This window comes from Chanos chanos, chromosome 2 (assembly GCF_902362185.1).
Source record: "Chanos chanos chromosome 2, fChaCha1.1, whole genome shotgun sequence".
Lineage (NCBI taxonomy): Eukaryota > Metazoa > Chordata > Actinopteri > Gonorynchiformes > Chanidae > Chanos > Chanos chanos.
Window position 1 is genome coordinate 45,694,356 of NC_044496.1, and position 22,263 is coordinate 45,716,618.

Sequence of the window (22,263 nt, forward strand, 5' to 3'; positions counted from 1 at the left end):
CTCCTCTCTGTAGAAAAGAAGGAGAGGCTTACACGACTCTGTGTGCATTGCTCGGTGAGTCGCAGAAAAAAAGATGATTTTGGATTACCAAATGTATTTGTAGTATTGCAACGTTCATCGCGAATTTTGGAATATATAGGACTATGATCGGAAAGTACTCTTTTTGGATCTCTTAATGCAAAGATGGGCCTTTGTGAACGAAGAAAAACACTTGGGATTCTGTGCCTAGTGGTGCTTTGTTTGTTTGACTGCTCTACGGCGCAGATATCGTACTCCATATCCGAGGAGATGAATAAAGGTACTTTTGTGGGAAATTTGGCGAAGGATTTAAATATTAACGTTCAAGAACTGGACTCGAGAGGATTAAGAATTACATCTGACCTGAGTAAGAGTTATTTCGATGTGAATTATAAAACTGGGGCTCTCTTTGTGAATGACAGGATAGACAGAGAGGAGCTTTGTTCGAATATAGCCAAGTGCTCTTTAAATATTGAGACTATACTTAACAATCCGTTGAGCCTCCACAGAGTTGAAGTGAATATTGTAGATATAAATGATAACGCACCGTCTTTTCTCGAGAAAAAACATACGTTCAATATTACCGAATCAGCCTACGTAGGCGAGAGATACCTTTTACCAGTAGCCTATGACGCAGACATAGGTCTTAACACGGTTAAAACCTACAAGCTTACTCCAAACGAATATTTCTCTGTGGATGTACAGAGTGGTGGAGAGCAAAGTGTATCTGGTGAGTTAGTGCTGCAGAAAACATTAGACAGAGAGAAACAAGCTGTTATCCAACTCACACTAACTGCCGTAGATGGGGGAAAGCCTCCCAGATCTGGGACAATGCTGGTTATTGTTAATGTGATCGATGTGAATGATAACACTCCATCTTTCAATAAACCGCTTTATAAAGTCCGGGTTCCTGAGAATGCACCGCTTGGCACGAAATTAATCAAACTTAACGCCACAGATCTCGACGAGGGAGTGAACGGTGAGATTGTTTTTTCCTTTATAGGCCGAGGGAATTCAGTCCCTTCAGATATGTTTGTCATCGATTCAGTGACCGGTGAAATAACGTTGAAAGGTGGTTTGGATTATGAAGAAAACAATGCTTTTGAAATCCGCGTGCAGGCAACAGATCAGGGACATTCGCCCCGTAGCACTCACTGTAAAGTCTTGGTCGAGGTAACAGATGTAAATGACAACGCTCCACAAATCTCAGTGACATCACTCCTGAACCCAGTAAAAGAGGACTGTGCTATTGGAACAGTGGTTGCCCTAATAACTGTTACAGATAAAGATGGCGGTAAAAACGGAATCGCAAAGATAGATATTTCAGATTCAGTGCAGTTTAAATTAAAATCCTCATATAAAAATTATTATTCTTTATTGGTGAATGGTCCATTAGACAGAGAAAGTATTTCTCAATATGACGTCATAATCACAGCTATTGACGAAGGGATTCCACCTCTCTCCAGTACCAGTGTTATTTCTGTGCAAATTTCGGATGTGAATGACAACGCACCGCGCTTTACAGAGCCTGCCATCGATATTTATGTGAAGGAGAACAGTCAGGTTGGAGCTGTTATTTATACAGTATCTGCTTTCGATCCTGATGTTGGAGATAATGCAAAAATATATTACTCTGTTATCGATAGCTCATTCAAAAGCACCCCAGTCACGAAATTTGTGAGTATAAACTCTGACAGTGGAGAAATACACAGTCTCCAGTCTTTTAATTATGAGGATATGAAAACTTTTGACTTCAAAGTTCAGGCCACAGATTCTGGAGTTCCTCCACTGAGCGGCAACGTGACAGTAAACGTTTTTATCCTGGATGAGAATGACAACAGACCCGAGACTCTCCCTCCCTATGAACACAGCTCCATTAACACCGAGACCATTCCCTATTCTGCTGAGGCAGGCTACTTTGTAGCGAAGATCAGGGCTGTAGACGCGGACGCTGGTTATAACGCGCTGCTTTCTTATCACATCTCGGAGCCGAAAGGAAACAGTCTGTTCCGAATCGGATCCGGCAACGGAGAAATCAGGACTAAAAGGCGAATGAGTGACAATGATCTTAAAACTCACCCATTGATAATTTTGGTTTGCGATAATGGAGAGCCCTCACTTTCAACAACTGTGTCTATTGATGTTGTGGTTGTTGAAAACAAGGATGACATTCAGACTCCATTCAGACATGTGCCGACGACGGAGGAAGGTTTTTCTGATTTAAATCTGTATTTGCTGATCGCCATTGTGTCAGTGTCCGTGATCTTTTTACTGAGCCTCATTAGTCTCATGGCTGTAAAATGCCGCAGGACAGACAGCAGCTTTAGCAGGTACAGCGCCCCGGTGATCACCACACACCCCGATGGGAGTTGGTCTTACTCCAAATCGACTCAGCAATATGATGTGTGTTTTAGCTCAGACACACTGAAGAGTGACGTAGTGGTTTTCCCAGCACCATTTCCGCCTACAGATGCAGAACTGATCAGTATTAATGAAGGGGACACTTTTACCCGGACACAAACACTCCCTAACAAAGAGAAGGTAAGACATTCTTCGTTTAGTCCTCAGACAACAGTTCGTAAATACCAAGAGAACGTTTATTTCAGCTGTGACAATCCATTTTGCCCTTTGCAGATTGGATTACACTACATTTGACCCTGAATCGTGATCGTTTCGTTGCATCAGAGGGGAAAAAAAGAAAACGTTTAGTAAGTTTGGCCAGACATTGTCCCGTACATTCGCTTTGCGTGTAGTCTATGCATTGAACACTGTTAAATACACATTTAAGTCACAAAATCAAGATCCTTGTTAGGCTATTTTGATATTGAAATGATCAGAAACGCATTCTTCCTCGGGAGGCTGTATTTGCTATCCTTTATCTAGAACATAGGAAATGTGTTTCACTGAAAGAAATATAGAAAATCCCTTTTTACAAATAAATTCATCAGTTCCTTTTTTATCGGATTTTAAAGTCATTTGCTATATCAGCGAATTTTAGGATCTCTAGCCCTCTAGAACTTTTTTCGGTTTCTCTCCAGTTAAATAGATCGGTAATGATTAGTCTCAGTTGAGTGTTAGTTTTTAACTTAGGGTACATTTCCAATTCTTACCTGCCTCAGTGTAACAGCAACAGCAACAAAAAATGCTTCAGCGGTCATAGTGAGGCCTATGAAATAGTATGCCTCAATGATAGGTTTGGTTTTGCTGTTAAATCGTACTTCAGATCTGATGTTCAAGATTTAACAAACCCAGATTTGGGCACACAATGAGATATTAAAGCTGTTACTCCATTCGGTCAAATAATCCTGGGGTGGCTTCATTGTGAAGTAAATGCTCTCATTTGCTCTGCACTTTGTTTACGCTCTCCATGGTGCTGAAATTGGCTGCACACGGGGCATTTTCAAAAGCTCAGCTTCATTGTATTTTAATTTGTGCATTTATATTATATTATATTAAAATATAGGTAGTATTCTCAAACACATAACCTTTCATACTATAATTTTCCACTGATTTTCATAAGAAGTTAATGGCCTTGGTTTGAGTAGGCCTATATCTGTTCGCAGACAGGTTGCTTATTGCGTGTGTTACTGGAGAACCTTGTAGTCCATGGGAATTCATCCTAGCGTATCTAGTTTGTACCGTTTACCCAATTTTCCCTCCATTCATTGCGAGAACTGCTTACTTATAGTTTGTACGCAAATTTGTGACTATTGGCTGTAATTATTATGGCAACATTTTACTTTTATTTCACTTTTTCTTGTCATTGAATACATTTATTGCTAACGGATGTATTGGCACTTAGTAAAAGCACTTCGATATGTATTCACTAGATGTCGCCATAAGACACGAGATTTTTTAAATCTTTTGATTCTATCTACGCACCTCCCCGTTCATACAGGGAGGAGTTTTGTGGGCTTTGTTTCAGACTGAAGTGCACAGTGTGTGCAGGCAGAGTGAACGTCTTCATTTTGGTATTGGATCCTTAGTTGGATTATAGTTATCGCTGCGTTTATCTTTTTTTCTTACTGTCAGATATTTTGATTCTTCTGGATCTATGCGAGGCCAGCGATTGATGCAACAATGCGTTTACCGAGTGAAAGGATATATATAGTGACGTATGTGGCATTTGTTGTGCTGGAGTGTTGCTGGGAAATCGTGTCAGGGCAGCTCTCCTACTCCGTGGCAGAGGAGGCAAATTCGGGGACACCAGTTGGAAATATCGCCAAGGATTTAAACCTTAATGTTATGGACCTGGAATCGCACATGTTTCGTATTGTTACTGGAGCAAAGAAAAAGTATTTCGAGGTAAATCTGAAAACCGGAGAGCTCTTCGTTAACGATAAAATTGACAGAGAAGTGATCTGCTCAAAGGAGCCCAAATGTACAGTAAATGTCGAGGCGGTTATGAATAATCCACTGAGGCTCTATAGACTAGAAATTAATATTCTGGATGTCAATGATAATTTTCCTTCTTTTCGTACTAAATCGCAAACTGTAGACATTGCCGAAAATACTTTGCCAGGAGCGAAATTCCCATTGCTTGGTGCATCTGATGACGACGTCGGCAAAAATACTGTAAATACATATAAACTCAGCTCGAATGAGCATTTCACCCTGGCCTTACATAAAGGGGGCGATCAGAGCGTGTCTGCTGAGTTAGTGCTGCAGAAGGCTTTAGACCGAGAGAAGCAGCCTGTTATTCACCTGATATTTACGGCTATAGACGGTGGAAACCCACCGAAATCAGGATCGACAGAGATTATTATTAATGTTTTGGACACAAACGACAATGCACCACTATTTAGTAAGCAAATATACAAGGCCAGTATTACGGAAAACCAGCCATTTGGAGCAAAAGTGGTAGCTCTGAATGCTACTGACATTGATGATGGTACGAATAGTGAAATTGTGTACTCTTTTGGTGAACATGAACAGGACAATATATTTCATCTGTTTGACATCAACTCCAGCACTGGTGAAATTACAGTTAAAGGCAATATAGATTTCGAACAGAACAACGCATTTGAAATCCGAGCTCAGGCGAGCGATAAGGGACAGCCTCCGATGGCGGCGCACTGTAAAGTGTTGGTTGAGGTTGTGGATCTAAACGACAATGCGCCAGAGATCTCTGTAACGTCTCTATTTAATACAGTCACAGAAGATGCAAAGGCTGGTACTGCTGTTGCGCTCGTGTCAGTCATGGACAGAGACGGAGGCAAAAACGGAAAGGTGAGAAGTGTAGTATTTAACAATGTCCCATTTCATTTGGAAAACAACTACAAAAACTATTATTCATTAGTGGTAAATGGTCATTTAGACAGAGAGAATGTTTCTCAGTATAATATCACCATCATCGCTACTGATGAAGGGACCCCGCCTCTCTCCAGCACCAGTGTTGTTACTGTACGTGTCTCTGATGTGAATGACAACGCACCACGCTTTCCAGAGCCCGTAATCAATGTTTATGTGAAAGAGAACAACCAGGTCGGGACTATTCTTTATACAGTATCTGCTTTCGATCCTGATACTGGCAATAATGCAAAAACATCCTATTCAATAATTGATACGTCTCCCAGAAACACTCCAGTGACGACATTTGTGAATATAAATTCAGACAGCGGAGATATACACAGTCTGCAATCTTTTAACTTTGAGGAAATTAAAACGTTTGAGTTTAAGGTTCAGGCCACAGACTCTGGTGTTCCTCCACTGAGCAGCAACGTGACTTTGAAAGTTTTTATCCTGGATGAAAATGACAACAGTCCCGAGATTCTCCCTCCATATTCTGAACACGGCTCTGTTAATACTGAGAGTATTCCCTATTCTGGCGAAGCGGGCTACTTTGTGACCAAGATCAGGGCTATAGATGCTGACTCAGGTTATAATGCGTTGCTGTCTTATCACATCTCGGAACCGAAAGGAAATACTCTTTTTCGAATCGGAACCAGCAGCGGAGAAATCAGGACTAGGAGGCGAATGAGTGACAATGATCTGAAAACTCATGCATTGGTGATTTTGGTGTGTGATAACGGAGAACCTTCACTTACAGCGACTGTGTCTGTTGAAGTTGTGGTTGTGGAAAGCACGGATGACATCCAGACTCCATTCAGACATGTTCGGAAGAAGGAGGAGACTTTTTCTGATTTAAATCTGTATTTGCTGATTGCAGTCGTGTCTGTGTCAGTGATCTTCTTACTGAGCTTCATTAGTGTGATAGCTGTAAAGTGCAGCAGGACAAACAACAATTTCAGTAGATACAGCGCCCCTATGGTTACCACTCACCCTGATGGGAGTTGGTCTTACTCCAAATCTACTCAACAGTATGACGTGTGTTTTAGCTCAGACACACTGAAAAGTGATGTGGTGGTCTTCCCAGCGCCCTTTCCTCCCGCAGATGCGGAACTGATTAGTTTTAACGGAGAGGACACATTTAACAGGACACAGACACTTCCAAATAAAGAAAAGGTAAGACATTTGAATTCATCGTGAACGTTTTTCCTTTCACGATAGTCGTTTTATATTACTTAGATTAGTTCCTTTTAATGAAATCCAAGCATGTCTATTTTTTGTTTACTCGCTCTGTCTACTGCTCGGTAATTATTCTTGTCTGGTCTTGTCTCACTACTGTACCAACTAGCACACTTTATCTGTGAATATCATTGTTCACCACTTATATTCATCGTGAAGACCTTTGTCCGCTTTGTCTTTCTAATGATTTTGTGGGCAGAATATATTGTTTATAGTTTACTTCAACCGTCTTATTTGTATTTCCTACAAGCTTTGCTGTCCGTGGTACTGAATTCAAGTCACACATTAAGTACATCAAAAGTGCTGTGGTGTTTTCCAGAAGAACTGCTAAACCTTTTTTAATTCCTATAAGAGGATTGCAGTATGGTGGAAACTGAGATCTTCAATTTGTTCATATGCGCTATATATGCGATACACAATCAAAGTGTGCACAACTGGGCATGACAGGATTGACAGAAATGGCAACTTTGTAAAGTTCTTTCACGAACGTTTTTAAATAAGTATTTTACTCCCTCTTTCACTACTTCACATTTTATCATTTAAATATCATAACATATATATTTTAAACTGGTGAATAAGCTCTAACATTTCATTTAGCGATTGTATGAAGTCTTAATCTTGCCTTTAGGAGAAACATGATTTAGTTGCATAAAAGGGGCACATGGCGTCGCTCTTGACCGTGGAATTTTTGTAAACTGGACTCATTCAGTCTCCTCCTTTCTGGTGTTTGAAGGGCAGGCATATCCGTGTGCATTGTGAGACGAACAACAGAATAGTAGCGTCACCGAGAGGAATGGGGGCCTAAACACATACCTGTCTCTTACCGTGATTTTCTTAACATAACTGGCCATGTCTGGAATCTACTTTTGTTGGACTAACAATTTAGCGATGCGCTTTCGAGGAGGAAGAAGTCGTGCTTGGATTCAGTACATAACACTGCTTTGTTTGTTTGACTGCTCCGTGGCGCAGACATCGTATTCTGTATCCGAAGAAGTGGATAAGGGTGCTTTTGTTGGGAATATAGCAAAAGATTTAAATATTAACACCCAAGAGCTGGAATCCAGAGGACTCCGAATTGTATCGGGTCAGACTAAAAGGTTTTTCGATGTGAATTTGAAAACCGGTGTTCTCTTTGTGAGTGACAGGATAGACAGAGAGGAGCTCTGTTCTAATGCAGCCAAGTGCGCCTTGAATATAGAGGCCATATTGAATCATCCGATACAGCATCACAGAATTGAAGTGAATATTATAGATATAAATGATAACGCACCGTCTTTTCTCGAGAAAAAACACGCGTTCAATATTACCGAATATGCATATGTAGGCGAGAGATATCTCTTGCCAGTAGCCTACGACGCAGACATAGGTCTTAACACGGTTAAGACCTACAAGCTTACTCCAAACGAATATTTCTCTGTGGATGTACAGAGCGATGGAAAACAAAGTGTATCTCCCGAGTTGGTGCTGCAGAAAACATTAGATCGAGAGAAACAGGCTGTTATCCAACTCACTCTGACAGCTATAGACGGAGGAAAACCTCCTAGGTCCGGAACAATGCATATTATTGTTAATGTAAAAGATGTGAATGACAACACTCCTTCCTTCACCAAACCGCTTTATAAAGTCCGGGTTCCTGAAAATGCACCATTTGGTACGAGAGTCATAACATTAAATGCCACAGATCTCGATGAGGGCGTGAACGGTGAGCTTATGTATTCTTTTATAAATCGGGGCAATTTGAATCTTTTAGACATGTTTTTCATAGATTCAGTTTCTGGAGAAATAACTGTTAAGGGTAATTTGGATTATGAGGAGAATGAGGCGTATGAAATTCGCGCACAGGCTAGCGACAAAGGCACACCTCCACGTAACGCTCATTGCAAAATTTTGGTGGAGTTAATTGATGTAAATGACAACTATCCAGAAATCTCGGTGACGTCACTGACAAGTCCAGTAAAAGAAGACTCTGCCATTGGAACGGTTGTTGCCTTAGTCACTGTCGCGGATAAAGATGGCGGTAAAAACGGACTCGCAAAATTAGACATTACTGACTCTGTGCCATTTTCATTAAAATCTTCATACAAGAATTATTATTCTCTGGAAGTGAAAGGGCATCTAGATAGGGAGAGTGTTTCTCGGTATAACATCACTATCACAGCTACTGATGAAGGGACCCCGCCTCTCTCTAGCACCAGTGTTATTACTATACAAATTTCTGATGTTAATGATAACGCCCCACGCTTTCCAGAGCCCGTCATTAATATTTACGTCAGAGAGAACAGTCAGGTCGGAGCTGTTATCTCTACTGTATCTGCTTCTGACCCGGATACTGGTGATAATGCAAAAATATCCTATTCAATACTAGATAGCTCCTCCAGAAACTCTCCTGTTACAACGTTTGTGAATATAAACTCAGACAGTGGAGAAATACACAGTCTCCAGGCATTTAATTATGAGGAAATGAAAACATTTGAGTTTAAGGTTCAGGCCACAGACTCCGGCGTACCTCCATTAAGTAGCAACGTTACTGTTAACGTTTTTATCCTGGATGAGAACGACAACAGTCCTGGGATTCTTCCTCCATATTCTGAACACGGCTCTGTTAACACAGAGAGCATTCCCTATTCTGCGGACGTGGGCTACTTTGTGGCCAAGATCAGAGCGGTAGATGCAGACTCTGGTTATAATGCACTACTTTCTTATCATATCTCGGAACCCAAAGGAAACAATTTGTTCCGCATCGGAACCAGCAGCGGCGAAATCAGGACTAAGAGGCGAATGAGTGACAATGACCTAAAAACTCACCCTTTGGTGATTTTGGTTTGCGATAATGGAGAGCCTTCACTGTCAGCGACTGTGTCTATTGATGTTGTGGTTGTTGAAAACACAGATTCCAGCCAGACCCCATTCAGACACGTGCCAATACAGGAGGAGAGTTTTTCTGATTTAAATCTATATCTGCTGATCTCCATTGTGTCTGTGTCTGTGATTTTTTTACTGAGCCTCATAAGTCTGATAGCTGTAAAATGCCACCGGACCGATGGCAGTTTTAGCAGGTACAGTGCCCCTATGATCCACACACACCCTGAAGGGAGCTGGTCTTACTCCAAATCTACTCAACAGTATGACGTGTGTTTTAACTCTGACACTCTGAAGAGTGATGTTGTGGTTTTCCCTGCATCATTTCCGGCTGCAGATGCGGAGTTGATCAGTATTAATGGAGGGGATACTTTTAACAGGATGCACACACTCCCTAATCATGAGAAGGTAAGAGCTGATTTTGTAAACAGAAATGAAATACCTAGCACTCGGCATCAGCCCTCGCATGTATGATTTCACTCTTGATATTTTGAGACCATGCTACATTTATGTGACTCATCCAACATTTTGTTTCTTTCTTTCTTTTTTTTTTTTTTTGAAAATGTTGGTATGCTGGTTCATTCTCCAAACAAACAGACAATCAAACAAATGAAGAATGAAAGAATTAACAAACAAGCAAACAAATACTTTCAAATATACATACATACATACATACAAACATGTATGTATGTATATCGCATCTAACTTTACAAAGGAGTATGTGTTTGTGTGTGTGTGTGTGTGTGTGTGTGTGTGTGTGTGTGTGTGTGTGTGTGCGCGCACGCATGCGTGCGGGCGTTTGTGCATCAGTGCGTGCATGTGTGTGTGTGTGTGTGTGTGGTGGAGGAGGGATATTCTTTTAACTGGGTATTTGGGATGTTTTACTACATTTACATTTACATTCATTCATTTAGCAGATGCTTTTGTCCAAGGCTGCTTTCATGACTGGTGGAAACGAACAAAACATATAAGCATTGAGGAGCTGTCTGTTGTATAAGAGACACCACTGTTTTCTGTATTATGTTCTCCTGGCTTCCTCTTTTCACTTATTTGTTTAACATTCACCACACAAACACACTGATTCACCCAACCAAAATGAAGTTGGCAGTTTTAGAAGTTGGGTGGCCAGTCCACCCTAAATTGTTGATACTGAGCACAGCATGTTTGCTGTCACAGTTACACACACACAATACACACACACACACACACACACACACACACACACACACACACACACACACACCACACACACGTTTCATTACATTCGTATCTCTCGCAACTGTTTTTCCTCTTTACCTGCCCTGTGGTGCTAATTGATATTGACTTCGGCGTGTCACAACGTACATCAGTTGCTGGTCTTTAAGATTTTGCGGTGACACTGAAATTCCGAGATTCCGGTATTACTGATCCTCGTTATAGCGGCTCTGTGTCTGTATTCAGCAATGCACTGTACTTGAATAATACATAATTTGCCATAGACTTTACCAGTGAATGTTTCATTCTGTTTCAATTTAATCAGCCTGAAAGCAACCCCGTCACGACTGTACCGAAACAGTTATATCCGCCAAAGCTGTGCAACGATGACTTTCTGTTGGACTCTGCTTGAGAGGATCCATCTCATCTGTAAACAGTTACCCTCAAATTGGGCTTTGTTCGAAATACGCCACAGTACGCATACTCTCGGTCTGGTCAGAAACAGTTCTGGTCTGCACGAGTTTTGAAGGGATTTACAGAAGGGAAGGTGCATGTAAATGGCGCTTACACCTGGATAAATTAATTGTTTTGTAGGTTATATACTTATTGCTTAATTAACAAATAGAAAATGCTCGGTTATCATATTTGACAATGTACGCTGAGAGTCCGTTAGAGCAGTTCGAGTTTACAGGGTAGCGTATTCTCACTAGATGTCGTCGTAGACCACGTATTTAATATTGCTCCCTGGTTCTCTCACCGCCCCTCCTGGTTTTAACGGGGAGGAGATTTCTCTGGGCTTTGTCTCAGGGAGAAGAGGAATGGACGTGTGCGCGAAGATTGACGGTGTTTGTGGTTTTCAATCTCTTGTTGGATTACAGGGATCCATTCTTTGTTTTTGCTGATTATAAAAGATTGTTTTTATCTATGCGAGGCCACTATTTGACGCAGCAATGCATTTGCCGTATGGAAGTACATCAAGACTGGCTTGGGTAGTGTTTCTTCTGCTGGAGTGTTGTGGGAGAGCAGTGTCGGGGCAGCTACCGTATTCTGTGTTAGAGGAGGCAAATCCGGGGACATCAGTGGGAAATATCGCTAAGGATTTAAACCTTAACATTCAGGAGCTGGAGTCGCGTATGTTTCAGATTGTCACTGGATCCAAAAGAAAGTATTTCGAGGTAAATCCGAAGACTGGAATTCTTTATGTGAATGAGAGGATAGACAGAGAAGATCTTTGTGATAAGGAACCGAAATGTACAGTCACTGTCGAAGCGGTTGTAAACGATCCTTTGAAGCTGTATCATGTCGAAGTAAATATTGTTGATATTAACGATAACGCCCCTATATTTAGCGCTATTTCGCAAAATATAGACATCACGGAGAACACTTTGCCAGGGACCAGATTCCCATTACCCCAGGCAACGGACGCAGATGTGGGTAGAAATTCGGTGAATACATACAAACTCAGCTCAAATGAACATTTTTCTTTGGCTACACACAAGGGAGGAGAGCACGGAGTATCTGCTGAATTAGTTCTACAAAAAGGTTTAGATAGAGAGAAACAGGCTTTTATCCATCTCACACTGACAGCTTTCGACGGAGGAAACCCACCAAGATCCAGCACCTCTCAAATTATTATTAACGTTTTGGATATTAATGACAACTCTCCAGTATTTAGCAGTGCATTATACAAAACCTCTTTATTCGAAAATGTTCCTGCTGGCACGACCGTAGTTGTCCTAAATGCGACGGATTTAGATGAAGGCACAAATGGAGAGATTTTGTACTCCATAAGCAGAAGAGACCAAGATAAAATTCTAGAGATTTTTAGTGTGGATGCAAACACTGGGGCCATTACAGTGAAGGGTAACATAGATTTTGAAGAGAACAGTGCATTTGAAATTCGAGCACAGGCGCAAGATAAAGGCCAGCCTCCAACTACGGCGCATTGTAAAGTGTTGATTGAAGTGCTAGACTTAAACGACAACGTACCCAATATTGTTGTGACGTCACTGTCCAAAACCGTGAGGGAAGATGCTAAGGTAGGCACTGCTGTTGCATTCGTATCAGTCGTTGACAGAGACGGAGAAAAAAACGGAATGGTGAACATTGCTGTGTCAAATAGAGTCCCATTTAAATTGGAGACAAACTACAAAAATTACTATTCTTTACTGGTAAATGGTCCGTTAGATAGAGAGAGTGTTTCTCAGTATAATATCACTATCACAGCTACTGATGAAGGGACTCCCCCTCTCTCCAGTACCACTGTAGTTACTGTCTACGTTTCTGATGTGAATGACAACGCACCACACTTTCCAGAGCCCGTCATTAATGTTTATGTGAAGGAGAACAGTCAGGCTGGAACAATTATCTGTACAGTATCCGCCGCTGACCCTGATACTGACGAGAATGCAAAAATATTATATTCAGTTATCGATAGCTCCACCAGAAACACTCCAGTGACGACATTTGTGAATATAAACTCAGACAGTGGAGAAATACACAGTCTACAGTCTTTTAATTATGAGGATATAAAAACCTTTGAGTTTAAGGTTCAGGCTACAGACTCTGGTGTTCCTCCACTGAGCAGCAATGTAACTGTTAACGTTTTTATCCTGGATGAGAATGACAACAGTCCTGGGATTCTTCCTCCATATTCTGAACACGGCTCTGTTAACAGCGAGAATATTCCTTATTCCGCGGAAGCGGGCTATTTTGTGGCCAAGATCAGGGCTGTAGACGCCGATTCTGGATATAATGCGCTGCTTTCTTATCATATCATGGACCCCAAAGGAATCAGTCTATTCAGAATCGGATCCAGCAGTGGGGAAATCAGGACTAAAAGACGAATGAGTGACAATGACCTGAAAACTCACCCACTGGTTATTTTGGTATGCGATAATGGAGAGCCCTCACTGTCAGCGACTGTGTCTATTGATGTTGTGGTTGTTGAAAATACAGGTGACATTCAGACTCCATTCAGACACCTGCCCACAAAGGAGGAGGGTTTTTCTGATTTAAACCTGTATTTGCTGATCGCCATTGTGACGGTGTCTGTGATTTTTTTACTGAGCCTCATAAGTCTTATAGCTGTAAAATGCCACCGGACAGACGGCAGTTTTAGCAGGTACAGCGCCCCAGTGATCAACACACACCCTGATGGGAGTTGGTCTTACTCCAAATCTACTCAACAGTATGACGTGTGTTTTAGCTCCGATACTCTGAAGAGCGATGTGGTTGTTTTCCCTGCGCAATTTCCCCTGGCAGATGCAGAACTGATCAGTATTAATGGAGGAGATACGTTTAACCGGACACAAACCCTTCCCAATAAGGAGAAGGTAAGTATTAATGAAATAGTACATCATCATCAAATGCAGTCGCTTTTACACGTGTCTACCTTTCATTTCGACATTCCATAGCATATAAGCAAGATCGTAGTAAACACATTTTCCTTGGTTTGGTTACACTCAAAACTAACATTCGCACGGTCACTACATAATAATACTTATATTTGGATTCACTGTATTGTCACGTGTTTTACAAAGAAATCTAGACTGCAAATATATAAATATATACGGTCATATCATTATGACAAATTCTATGTATGTTAATTCAACACATAGAGCGATGCTCCAAGGGTAGCAATATTTCCAAGTGAATTCATTTCACTGTCCCACTTCTTTTCCTTGTGCAGAAACCACTAATAGAAATACTGCTTGTGTGTGTCTGAGACAGAGAGAGAGAGAGAGCGAGAGAGAGAGAAAGTATGTGTGTGTTCATGGTAATCAGAGTGAGCAAAATAATTAGAGGGTTCTTGAGCAAATGAGTCCATCTCGACATTTTGGTGTGTAAGTTGAGTTTAACATCCTCATCTGGACATTACTATAAGATATGCTTACACTCACCTTAGTTTGTGAACATACCTGGCATTTTTTTCTTTAGAGGTGTGATTCTCTTAGACTAATGGTAGTATTTGGACCAAGAGTGGTCTGCGTATTGAGCAGAGTGGTTGCCCTTTAGTTGTCTATCTGACATTATCAGGTGCTGTGCTACATCTTGTATTAGCTTACATTATGTCCTAGGTCTCACTGCTCTAACGTGTACAACGTGCACGCTGTTGCAATGTTACATATGTGTTTTCACTTGCCCTTGTCCATGGTACTGAATAGCCCTCAGTGAGTTAAGCATTGTCTCGCAGTCTATAACGGTTGCTTGCCTTTCAGATCCATCTTCTCTGTTGTCTGAGCTCTGGGTATTGTTTACGGTTTTCATTTTGTAGCTGGTGGTGATTTTGCGTAAAAGATTTGTTTAACAAAACAATATATTCCAGAGAGCTTGAGCTGTGTATCATTTCAAGTGGCTTTATTTCTCACATAGAAATGTCTAAAGAGAACTTAGTCGTGTTAACATCGAAGTTGCCAAATCATATAATGGGGTGCATCAACATAACTGCGGTTTTTTATTGCTGAAATCTTTTTCTCTTGATTTTCTTCGATAACTCTTAAATTTCTTGTAAACTTGAGGGCCACTGCGACTTTGGGTGTTCCAGGTTTTGGTATGGGCATTTGTGAATTTTATATGCAACGTTATGGTCGTTCTCTGTGATAAGAGTGCATTTGTTAGGCCGTGACAATTTTCTCCATTTTTCTCTTCACTACTTTGTGGCCTCTTGACCACACGATGTCACTAGCGACCCGCGTCACATTTTCTCGCTCTTTACGTGGCTCCACCTTGTTTTCAGGCAGCGGCTAAACTTGGAGAGGGCTTTGTTCGGAATACACTACAATACTGGCACTCTGGCTTGACCACCGACGTACAGTAACCCATGGATATGTGAAAGTGTGTATCTGGATGAATTAATCGTTTTGCGACTGAGGATATGGCCGTGATAACAAACGACGGATATAAGTTGTGGATATTTTGTGTTTTTGTATTTAGCATATGGAGGACGGTGTTGGGGCAGATTGTTTATTCAGTGCTGGAAGAGACAAACCAAGGTACTACCGTCGGAAATTTGGCAAAGGATTTCAATCTTAATGTACATGACCTTGAGCTCCGTGGATTCCATATAGTATCTGCACCTAATGAGAGATTTTTCGATTTGAATTTAAAAACTGGAGTTCTCCACGTCAAAGAGAGGATAGACAGAGAGGAGCTATGCGGACGGAGCCCTAAGTGCTCTTTAGCACTCGAGGCCATTGTGAATTCGCCGTTAAATATATATAGATTTGAAGTCAATGTCCTAGACATCAATGATAATGCACCCTCATTTCGATCGTCGTCGACAGAATTAAATATATCCGAATTAGCTCTTCCAGGAGAGAGGTTTACATTACCCAGTGCGTATGATCAGGATATCAGTAGTAATTCGGTGAAAAGCTACAAGCTGAGCACGAATGAATATTTCTCTCTGGATGTACAGGACGATGGAGAGCAGGGTGTATCTGCCGAGTTAGTGCTGCAGAAGCCTCTTGATCGAGAGAAACAGTCTCTTATCCAGCTGACACTGACAGCAGTAGACGGAGGAAAACCCCCCAGATCCGGGACATTAAAGATAATTGTAAATGTCATTGATATAAATGACAACATCCCTGTATTTGATAAACCGCTTTACAAGTCCAGTATTCGTGAGAATTCACCTCAGGGTACAACCGTAATTATGGTTCATGCGAAAGATGCGGATGATGGTCTCAATGGTGAAATTGCGTACTCTTTTATAAACCATGACAATAATAAAAATATAGCAGCATTCGTAATTGACCCAGACACCGGTGTTATTACAGTAGACAGTATTGTTGATTATGAGGTGAACACTGCAGTTGAGATTCGCGTCCAAGCAACAGATAAAGGGCAGAATCCCAGAGCAGCGCATTGCAAAGTTTTAATTGAAATCATTGACATTAACGACAATCCCCCTGAAATAATTGTCACGTCTTTAGTGAACATTGTGAAAGAGGATGCTGTTATAAATACGCTGGTTGGAATGTTAACAGTAGAAGATAAAGATGCAGGAAGAAACGGAGAAGTACGAGTTAACGTAGATGGCTCTGTGCCCTTTAAGATAAAAAACTCGTATAAAAATTATTATACAATTGTTGTGAACGGACCTCTGGACAGAGAGAGTGTTTCTCAGTATAACATCAGTATAACAGCCACTGATGAGGGCACCCCGCCTCTCTCCAGTACCAGTGTTATTATTATACACGTTTCTGATGTGAATGACAATGCACCTCGCTTTCCACAATCTGCCATTAATGTTTATGTGAAGGAGAACAGTCAGGTGGGAGCCATAATTTCAACAGTATCTGCTTTCGATCCCGATGTTGGTAGTAATGCAAAGATTTCCTATTTAATAATCGATACCAGAAACACTCCAAATGCGAAATTTGTGGATATAAATTCGGAAAGTGGAGAAATACACAGTCTCCAATCTTTCAACTATGAAGAAATGAAAAGGTTTGAGTTTAAGGTTCAGGCCTCAGACACTGGTGTTCCTCCACTGAGCAGCAACGTGACTGTGAACGTTTTTATCCTGGATGAGAATGACAACAATCCCAGCATTCTCCCCCCTTATTCCGAGCAGGGTTCTGTTAACATGGAGAACATTCCTTTTTCAGCGGAAGCAGGCTACTTTGTGACCAAGATCAGGGCTGTAGACGCCGACTCAGGTTATAATGCACTACTTTCTTATCATATCTTGGAGCCCAAAGGTGACAACCTTTTCCGAATCGGAACCAGCAACGGCGAAATCAGGACTAAAAGGCGAATGAGTGACAATGACCTGAAAACTCACCCTTTGGTGATTTTGATTTGTGATAACGGAGAGCCCTCATTGTCAGCTTCTGTTTCGATTGACATTATGGTAGTTGAAAACACGGGTGATATCCAGACTCCATTCAGACACAGGCCGATACAGGAGGATAGTTTTTCTGATTTAAATCTATATTTGCTGATCGCCATTGTGTCTGTGTCCGTGATCTTTTTACTGAGCCTCATTAGTCTTATAGCAGTGAAGTGCCACCGGACAGACAGTTTTGGCAAGTACAGTGCCCCAGTGATCACCACACACCCTGACGGAAGTTGGTCTTACTCCAAATCGACTCAGCAGTATGACGTGTGCTTTAGCTCCGACACACTGAAGAGTGACGTAGTGGTTTTCCCAGCATCTTTTCCGCCTGCAGATGCGGATCTGATCAGTATCAATGGAGGGGATACGTTTAACCGAACACAAACACTCCCTAATCATGAGAAGGTAAGACTGTTAGGGAAAGTTTTTTTTTTCAATTGCGTGTTGAATGCAATGTTAGTGTTACTCTGTCTTTTTCATTTCCCCTCTCTCTTTAATACAGGGATGTATCTTCATAATTATATTTGTCTCTGTCCAAAATTCCTAGACTATCATACCAACGAATTCACCACACCATCTACAGCGGCTTTTAAACACATTTTGTCTCCTCTTACAATGTGTTGTCAGGATTTCTATGCTAAGTTGAAACTGATCAGTTGAATACAACTTAAACGACACCTTTCTTTGCAAGAAAACAAGAGATTTTTTTCTTCATTGAAAATAGGTTAGTGTCACAAACGTACTTGGAATGTGAGAGTGATTTTACGGTAGGAAGTCGGTAAGTGACTAAAGGCTTCCTCAGTGGTTTAATTAGTAGTTTAAGCGCGTTGAATTGTCGAGCTTGGGCTGGCAAAAGAGTTTTGACCATATGTAGGCTGGGGCAAAGCGAGAGTAACGCTGGTGCCATATGACGCTGACGTTTCTTCGAGTTACTTGGATGCTGCCCTGATGCACTCATGTTTAAATGTCTGCAGTACTATCATCTGTGAAAAAGAAAGAGTGAGAGGCTACTTCTTTCTCTTTTTATTCATTGATAAGTCATAATTTAAGACCTTCTATTGGGAGCCAGAATATTATGCAGCACCTGCAGTCCATTTTGACCAGCATAAGAAACATTCTAAATATAATCAGTTTAATTACAATTTTAAATATTTTTGTCTTCAAAATTTGTAGTCGTTACCAGACACAGTTATGTCTTGCCCGCAACCCGTTACATTTTCGCCAGCTGATGTGCTGCAGTGTAATATTTCCCTGCCATCATTTTCACTTTAATATTAAGCAACTGATTTTTTTTAAAACATAACTGGACCATAATGGTAGCAAATAAATGTATGTCCTTTAAGCAAACCATATCATAAGCAAACAAACAGCAAAAAAACCCTATTCCTCTTCCCCGCACATTACCGTGTTGTTGGAGTCGACCATTTTCTGAAGTCCTTTCTTGAGCAGGTATTTCATGACATTCAGACATTTATGACATTTTTCCAAACCTAGTCTTGGTTTAGCTAATTGTTCTGTTTCAAAACAAATGCTATTACTGAGGTTAACAAAAACAAATTGTTTTCTAACGCGTATTGTTTATTTTATTATGTATAGGTTTAGATTTTCACTGTGAAGAAATATAATATAGTTACGTAAAAGGAACACGTGGTGTCGCTCTAGACTGTGGAAAACATAGACACTATTTTTTTCAGGCCCCTCCTCTCCGGGGGTTAGAAAGAAAATCATATTCTGCTCAGTGCGTCTTCTCAGTGAATCGTTGAATAGGGCAGAGGCTGCGGGGATTGTGAGTGACCAAAATATGTAATATTCTAGCGGTTAGCGCTATTAATGTATTCATAATTGGCTATGTTCGTAACCCACACCAGGATTTCTTAACTCAACGATGGGCTTTTGGGAACAAAGACTGACGCTTTGGCTTCAGTTCATAACGCTGATTTTATTCTTCGATTGTTCTGCAGCGCAGATATCATACTCTGTATCCGAAGAGATGGATAAAGGCACTTTTGTGGGTAATATCGCAAAGGATTTAAATGTTAACCTTCAAGAACTGGGATCGAGAGGACTTCGAGTAGTATCCGGTCAGAGTAAGAGGTATTTTGACGTGAATTTGAAAACGGGTGCTCTCTTTGTCTGTGACAGGATAGACAGAGAGGAGCTATGTCCAAATGTAGCCAAGTGCACTTTAAATATTGAGGCCATACTGAACAATCCGATGCAGCTTCACAGAATTGAAGTAAAGATTATAGACATAAATGATAACGCACCGAATTTTCTTGAAAAATCACATACAGTAAATATTACTGAGCTATCTTTTGCTGGTGAGAAATATCCTTTACCAATGGCATACGATGCAGATGTAGGAAGTAACTCGGTACAGAGTTACAAGCTGAGTCCAAACGAACATTTTTCTCTGGATGTACAGGGCGGGGAAGAGCAGAGTGTTTCAGCTGAGTTAGTGCTACAGAAAGCTTTAGACCGAGAGAAACAGGCTGTTATCCAGCTCACATTGACCGCTGTAGACGGAGGAAGGCCTCCCAGATCCGGAACAATGCTGATTACTATTAATGTAATCGATGTCAACGATAACACTCCGTCTTTCAGTAGTTCACTTTATAAGGTCCGGGTTCCTGAAAATGCACCATTAGGCACTACTGTTGTCAGACTAAATGCCACAGATCTCGATGAGGGTGTGAATGGTGAACTTGCATTCTCCTTGTTACGTCGTGGAAATGCCGTCTCTTCGGATATGTTTGTCATAGACTCATTTACTGGTGTAATAACAGTGAATGGTAATTTGGATTATGAGGAAAATAGTGCTTTTGAAATCCGTGCACAAGTTAGAGACCAAGGACATTCTCCTCGTAGCTCTCATTGTAAAATACTGGTGGAAGTTGTTGACGTAAACGACAACGCTCCAGAAATCTCGGTGACATCACTCATGAGCCCAGTACAAGAGGACTCTGCTACTGGAACAGTGGTTGCTCTAGTCACTATAACAGATAAAGATGATGGTAAAAATGGACTCGCAACTGTAGAGCTGTCTGGATCCGTACCGTTTAAATTAAAATCCCCGTACAAAAATTATTATTCATTAGAGGTGAAAGGGCCTCTAGACAGAGAGAGTGTTTCTCAGTATAACATCACTATCACAGCTACTGATGAAGGGACACCGTCTCTCTCCAGTACCACAGTCATTCATGTGCAAATTTCTGATGTGAACGACAATGCACCACGTTTTCTGGAGCCCGTCATCAATGTTTATGTGAAAGAGAACGGTCAGGTTGGAGCTGTTATTTCCACTGTATCCTCTTTTGATCCTGATGCTGGGGAAAATGCAAAGATAACTTATTCAATAATTAATAGCTCCTCAAGAAACCCTTCAGTCACGACATTTTTGAACATTAATCCAGACAGTGGAGAAATACACACTCTCCAGTCTTTTAACTTTGAGGAAATGAAAACGATTGAGTTTAAGGTTCAGGCCACAGACTCTGGCGCTCCTCCACTGACCAGCAGCGTGACTGTGAACGTATTTATCCTGGATGAAAATGACAACAGTCCCACTATTCTCCCTCCCTATTCTGAACACGGCTCCGTTAACCCTGAGAATATCCCATATACTGCCGAGTCGGGCTACTTTGTGGCCAAGATCAGGGCTATAGACGCCGACTCAGGTTACAATGCGCTGCTTTCCTTTCACATCTCGGAGCCCAAAGGAAACAACCTTTTCCGAATCGGAACCAGCAGCGGCGAAATCAGGACTAAGAGGCGAATGAGTGACAATGACCTGAAAACTCATCCTTTGGTGATTTTGATTTGTGATAACGGAGACCCTTCACTTTCAGCAACTGTGTCAATTGAAGTTGTGGTTGTTGAGAGCACGGAAGAAATGCAGATTCCATTCAGACATGTGCCCTCAAAGGATGAAACTTTTTCTGATTTAAATCTGTACTTGCTGATTGCCATTGTGTCAGTTTCCACAATCTTTTTATTAACACTTATTAGTGTCGTAGCTGTAAAATGCCGCCGGAAAGATGATAGTTTTAGCAGGTACAGCGCACCGATGGTCACCGCACACCCTGACGGAAGCTGGTCTTACTCCAAGTCTACTCAGCAGTATGACGTGTGTTTTAGCTCTGACACACTTAAAAGTGACTTAATGGTTTTCCCCGCACCATTTCCGCTTGCTGATGCTGATCTGATAAGTGTTAATGGAGGGGACACTGTCAATCGGACACAAACACTCCCTAATAAAGAGAAGGTAAGAATATTTACCTGTTTTATTCATGCGACTTTTTGGGCGGAATTCCGTCTTCTGTTCGGCACTGTCATTTGTTTAACTCCGTGGCGTCCATGATATGATATTGCGAATGGATGCACACTTGGTCTCTTAATCCTCATTATTTGCACCTATCCATGGTGCTGAAATATTCCACTGTGTAACATTCTTTTGCCTTAATTACTATCGTTTTACTAAGTTAGTGTTTAATAAATCAGTGATATGTACTGCCTTGTAGACTGTTATTGGTAAAGAGACGTTTGTGCGACATTGCAAATTTTGTTCGGTGTCAGAAACTGATAAATTGACAAATATTCTACATTAAGTGTAAAATAAGCGTTTAGCCCAGTGCACGTTTACACTATGATGTTTAAAAACCGTGCCTAATATAAAACAGTGGGATTTCCCTGATAGTAGAGCCATTGCTTAGAAATTAAGCACTTAAACGTTGTCTGTAATTGTACACACGGTGTCACTAGTGTCATGCTGCTATTTCCCCCTCTCTGCCTCTCAAGGCTCCTCCTTGTTTATGGGCAGG

The 22,263-nt window shown here is 41.2% G+C and overlaps 5 protein-coding genes across 5 annotated transcripts; all 5 read left to right on the forward strand.

Moving 5' to 3' along the window:
• Positions 1-183: 183 nt before the first annotated feature.
• Positions 184-2,673, forward strand: LOC115804931 (protocadherin alpha-2-like). The gene has a single exon (XM_030765419.1). The coding sequence runs from the start codon at positions 184-186 to the stop codon at positions 2,671-2,673; it is 2,490 nt and encodes an 829-aa protein (XP_030621279.1).
• A 1,425-nt stretch (positions 2,674-4,098) lies between these two features.
• Positions 4,099-11,011, forward strand: LOC115804932 (protocadherin-like protein). Its single transcript, XM_030765420.1, has 3 exons — positions 4,099-6,503; positions 7,455-9,813; positions 10,925-11,011. Exons 1-3 carry the CDS (start codon positions 4,099-4,101, stop codon positions 11,009-11,011), a joined length of 4,851 nt encoding a protein of 1,616 aa, XP_030621280.1.
• A 538-nt stretch (positions 11,012-11,549) lies between these two features.
• LOC115804933 (protocadherin alpha-3-like) lies at positions 11,550-14,015 on the forward strand. Its single transcript, XM_030765421.1, has one exon. It carries the CDS (start codon positions 11,550-11,552, stop codon positions 14,013-14,015), a length of 2,466 nt encoding a protein of 821 aa, XP_030621281.1.
• Positions 14,016-15,475: 1,460 nt separating this feature from the next.
• On the forward strand, positions 15,476-18,089 carry LOC115804934 (protocadherin alpha-3-like). The gene is made up of 2 exons (XM_030765423.1): positions 15,476-17,856; positions 18,071-18,089. Exons 1-2 carry the CDS (start codon positions 15,476-15,478, stop codon positions 18,087-18,089), a joined length of 2,400 nt encoding a protein of 799 aa, XP_030621283.1.
• A 1,239-nt stretch (positions 18,090-19,328) lies between these two features.
• On the forward strand, positions 19,329-21,803 carry LOC115804935 (protocadherin alpha-2-like). The gene has a single exon (XM_030765424.1). The coding sequence runs from the start codon at positions 19,329-19,331 to the stop codon at positions 21,801-21,803; it is 2,475 nt and encodes an 824-aa protein (XP_030621284.1).
• Positions 21,804-22,263: the final 460 nt, after the last annotated feature.

Bases quoted from the DNA above. Each gene is read 5' to 3' on its own strand.
- LOC115804934 (XM_030765423.1), top strand. From the start codon at position 15,476: ATGGCCGTGATAACAAACGACGGATATAAGTTGTGGATATTTTGTGTT.
- LOC115804933 (XM_030765421.1), top strand. From the start codon at position 11,550: ATGCATTTGCCGTATGGAAGTACATCAAGACTGGCTTGGGTAGTGTTT.
- LOC115804931 (XM_030765419.1), top strand. From the start codon at position 184: ATGGGCCTTTGTGAACGAAGAAAAACACTTGGGATTCTGTGCCTAGTG.
- LOC115804935 (XM_030765424.1), top strand. From the start codon at position 19,329: ATGGGCTTTTGGGAACAAAGACTGACGCTTTGGCTTCAGTTCATAACG.
- LOC115804932 (XM_030765420.1), top strand. From the start codon at position 4,099: ATGCGTTTACCGAGTGAAAGGATATATATAGTGACGTATGTGGCATTT. The intron at 6,504-7,454 runs GTGAACGTTTTT...TCGAGGAGGAAG, and splicing joins GTAAGACATTTGAATTCATC to AAGTCGTGCTTGGATTCAGT. The intron at 9,814-10,924 runs GTAAGAGCTGAT...CAATTTAATCAG, and splicing joins CACTCCCTAATCATGAGAAG to CCTGAAAGCAACCCCGTCAC.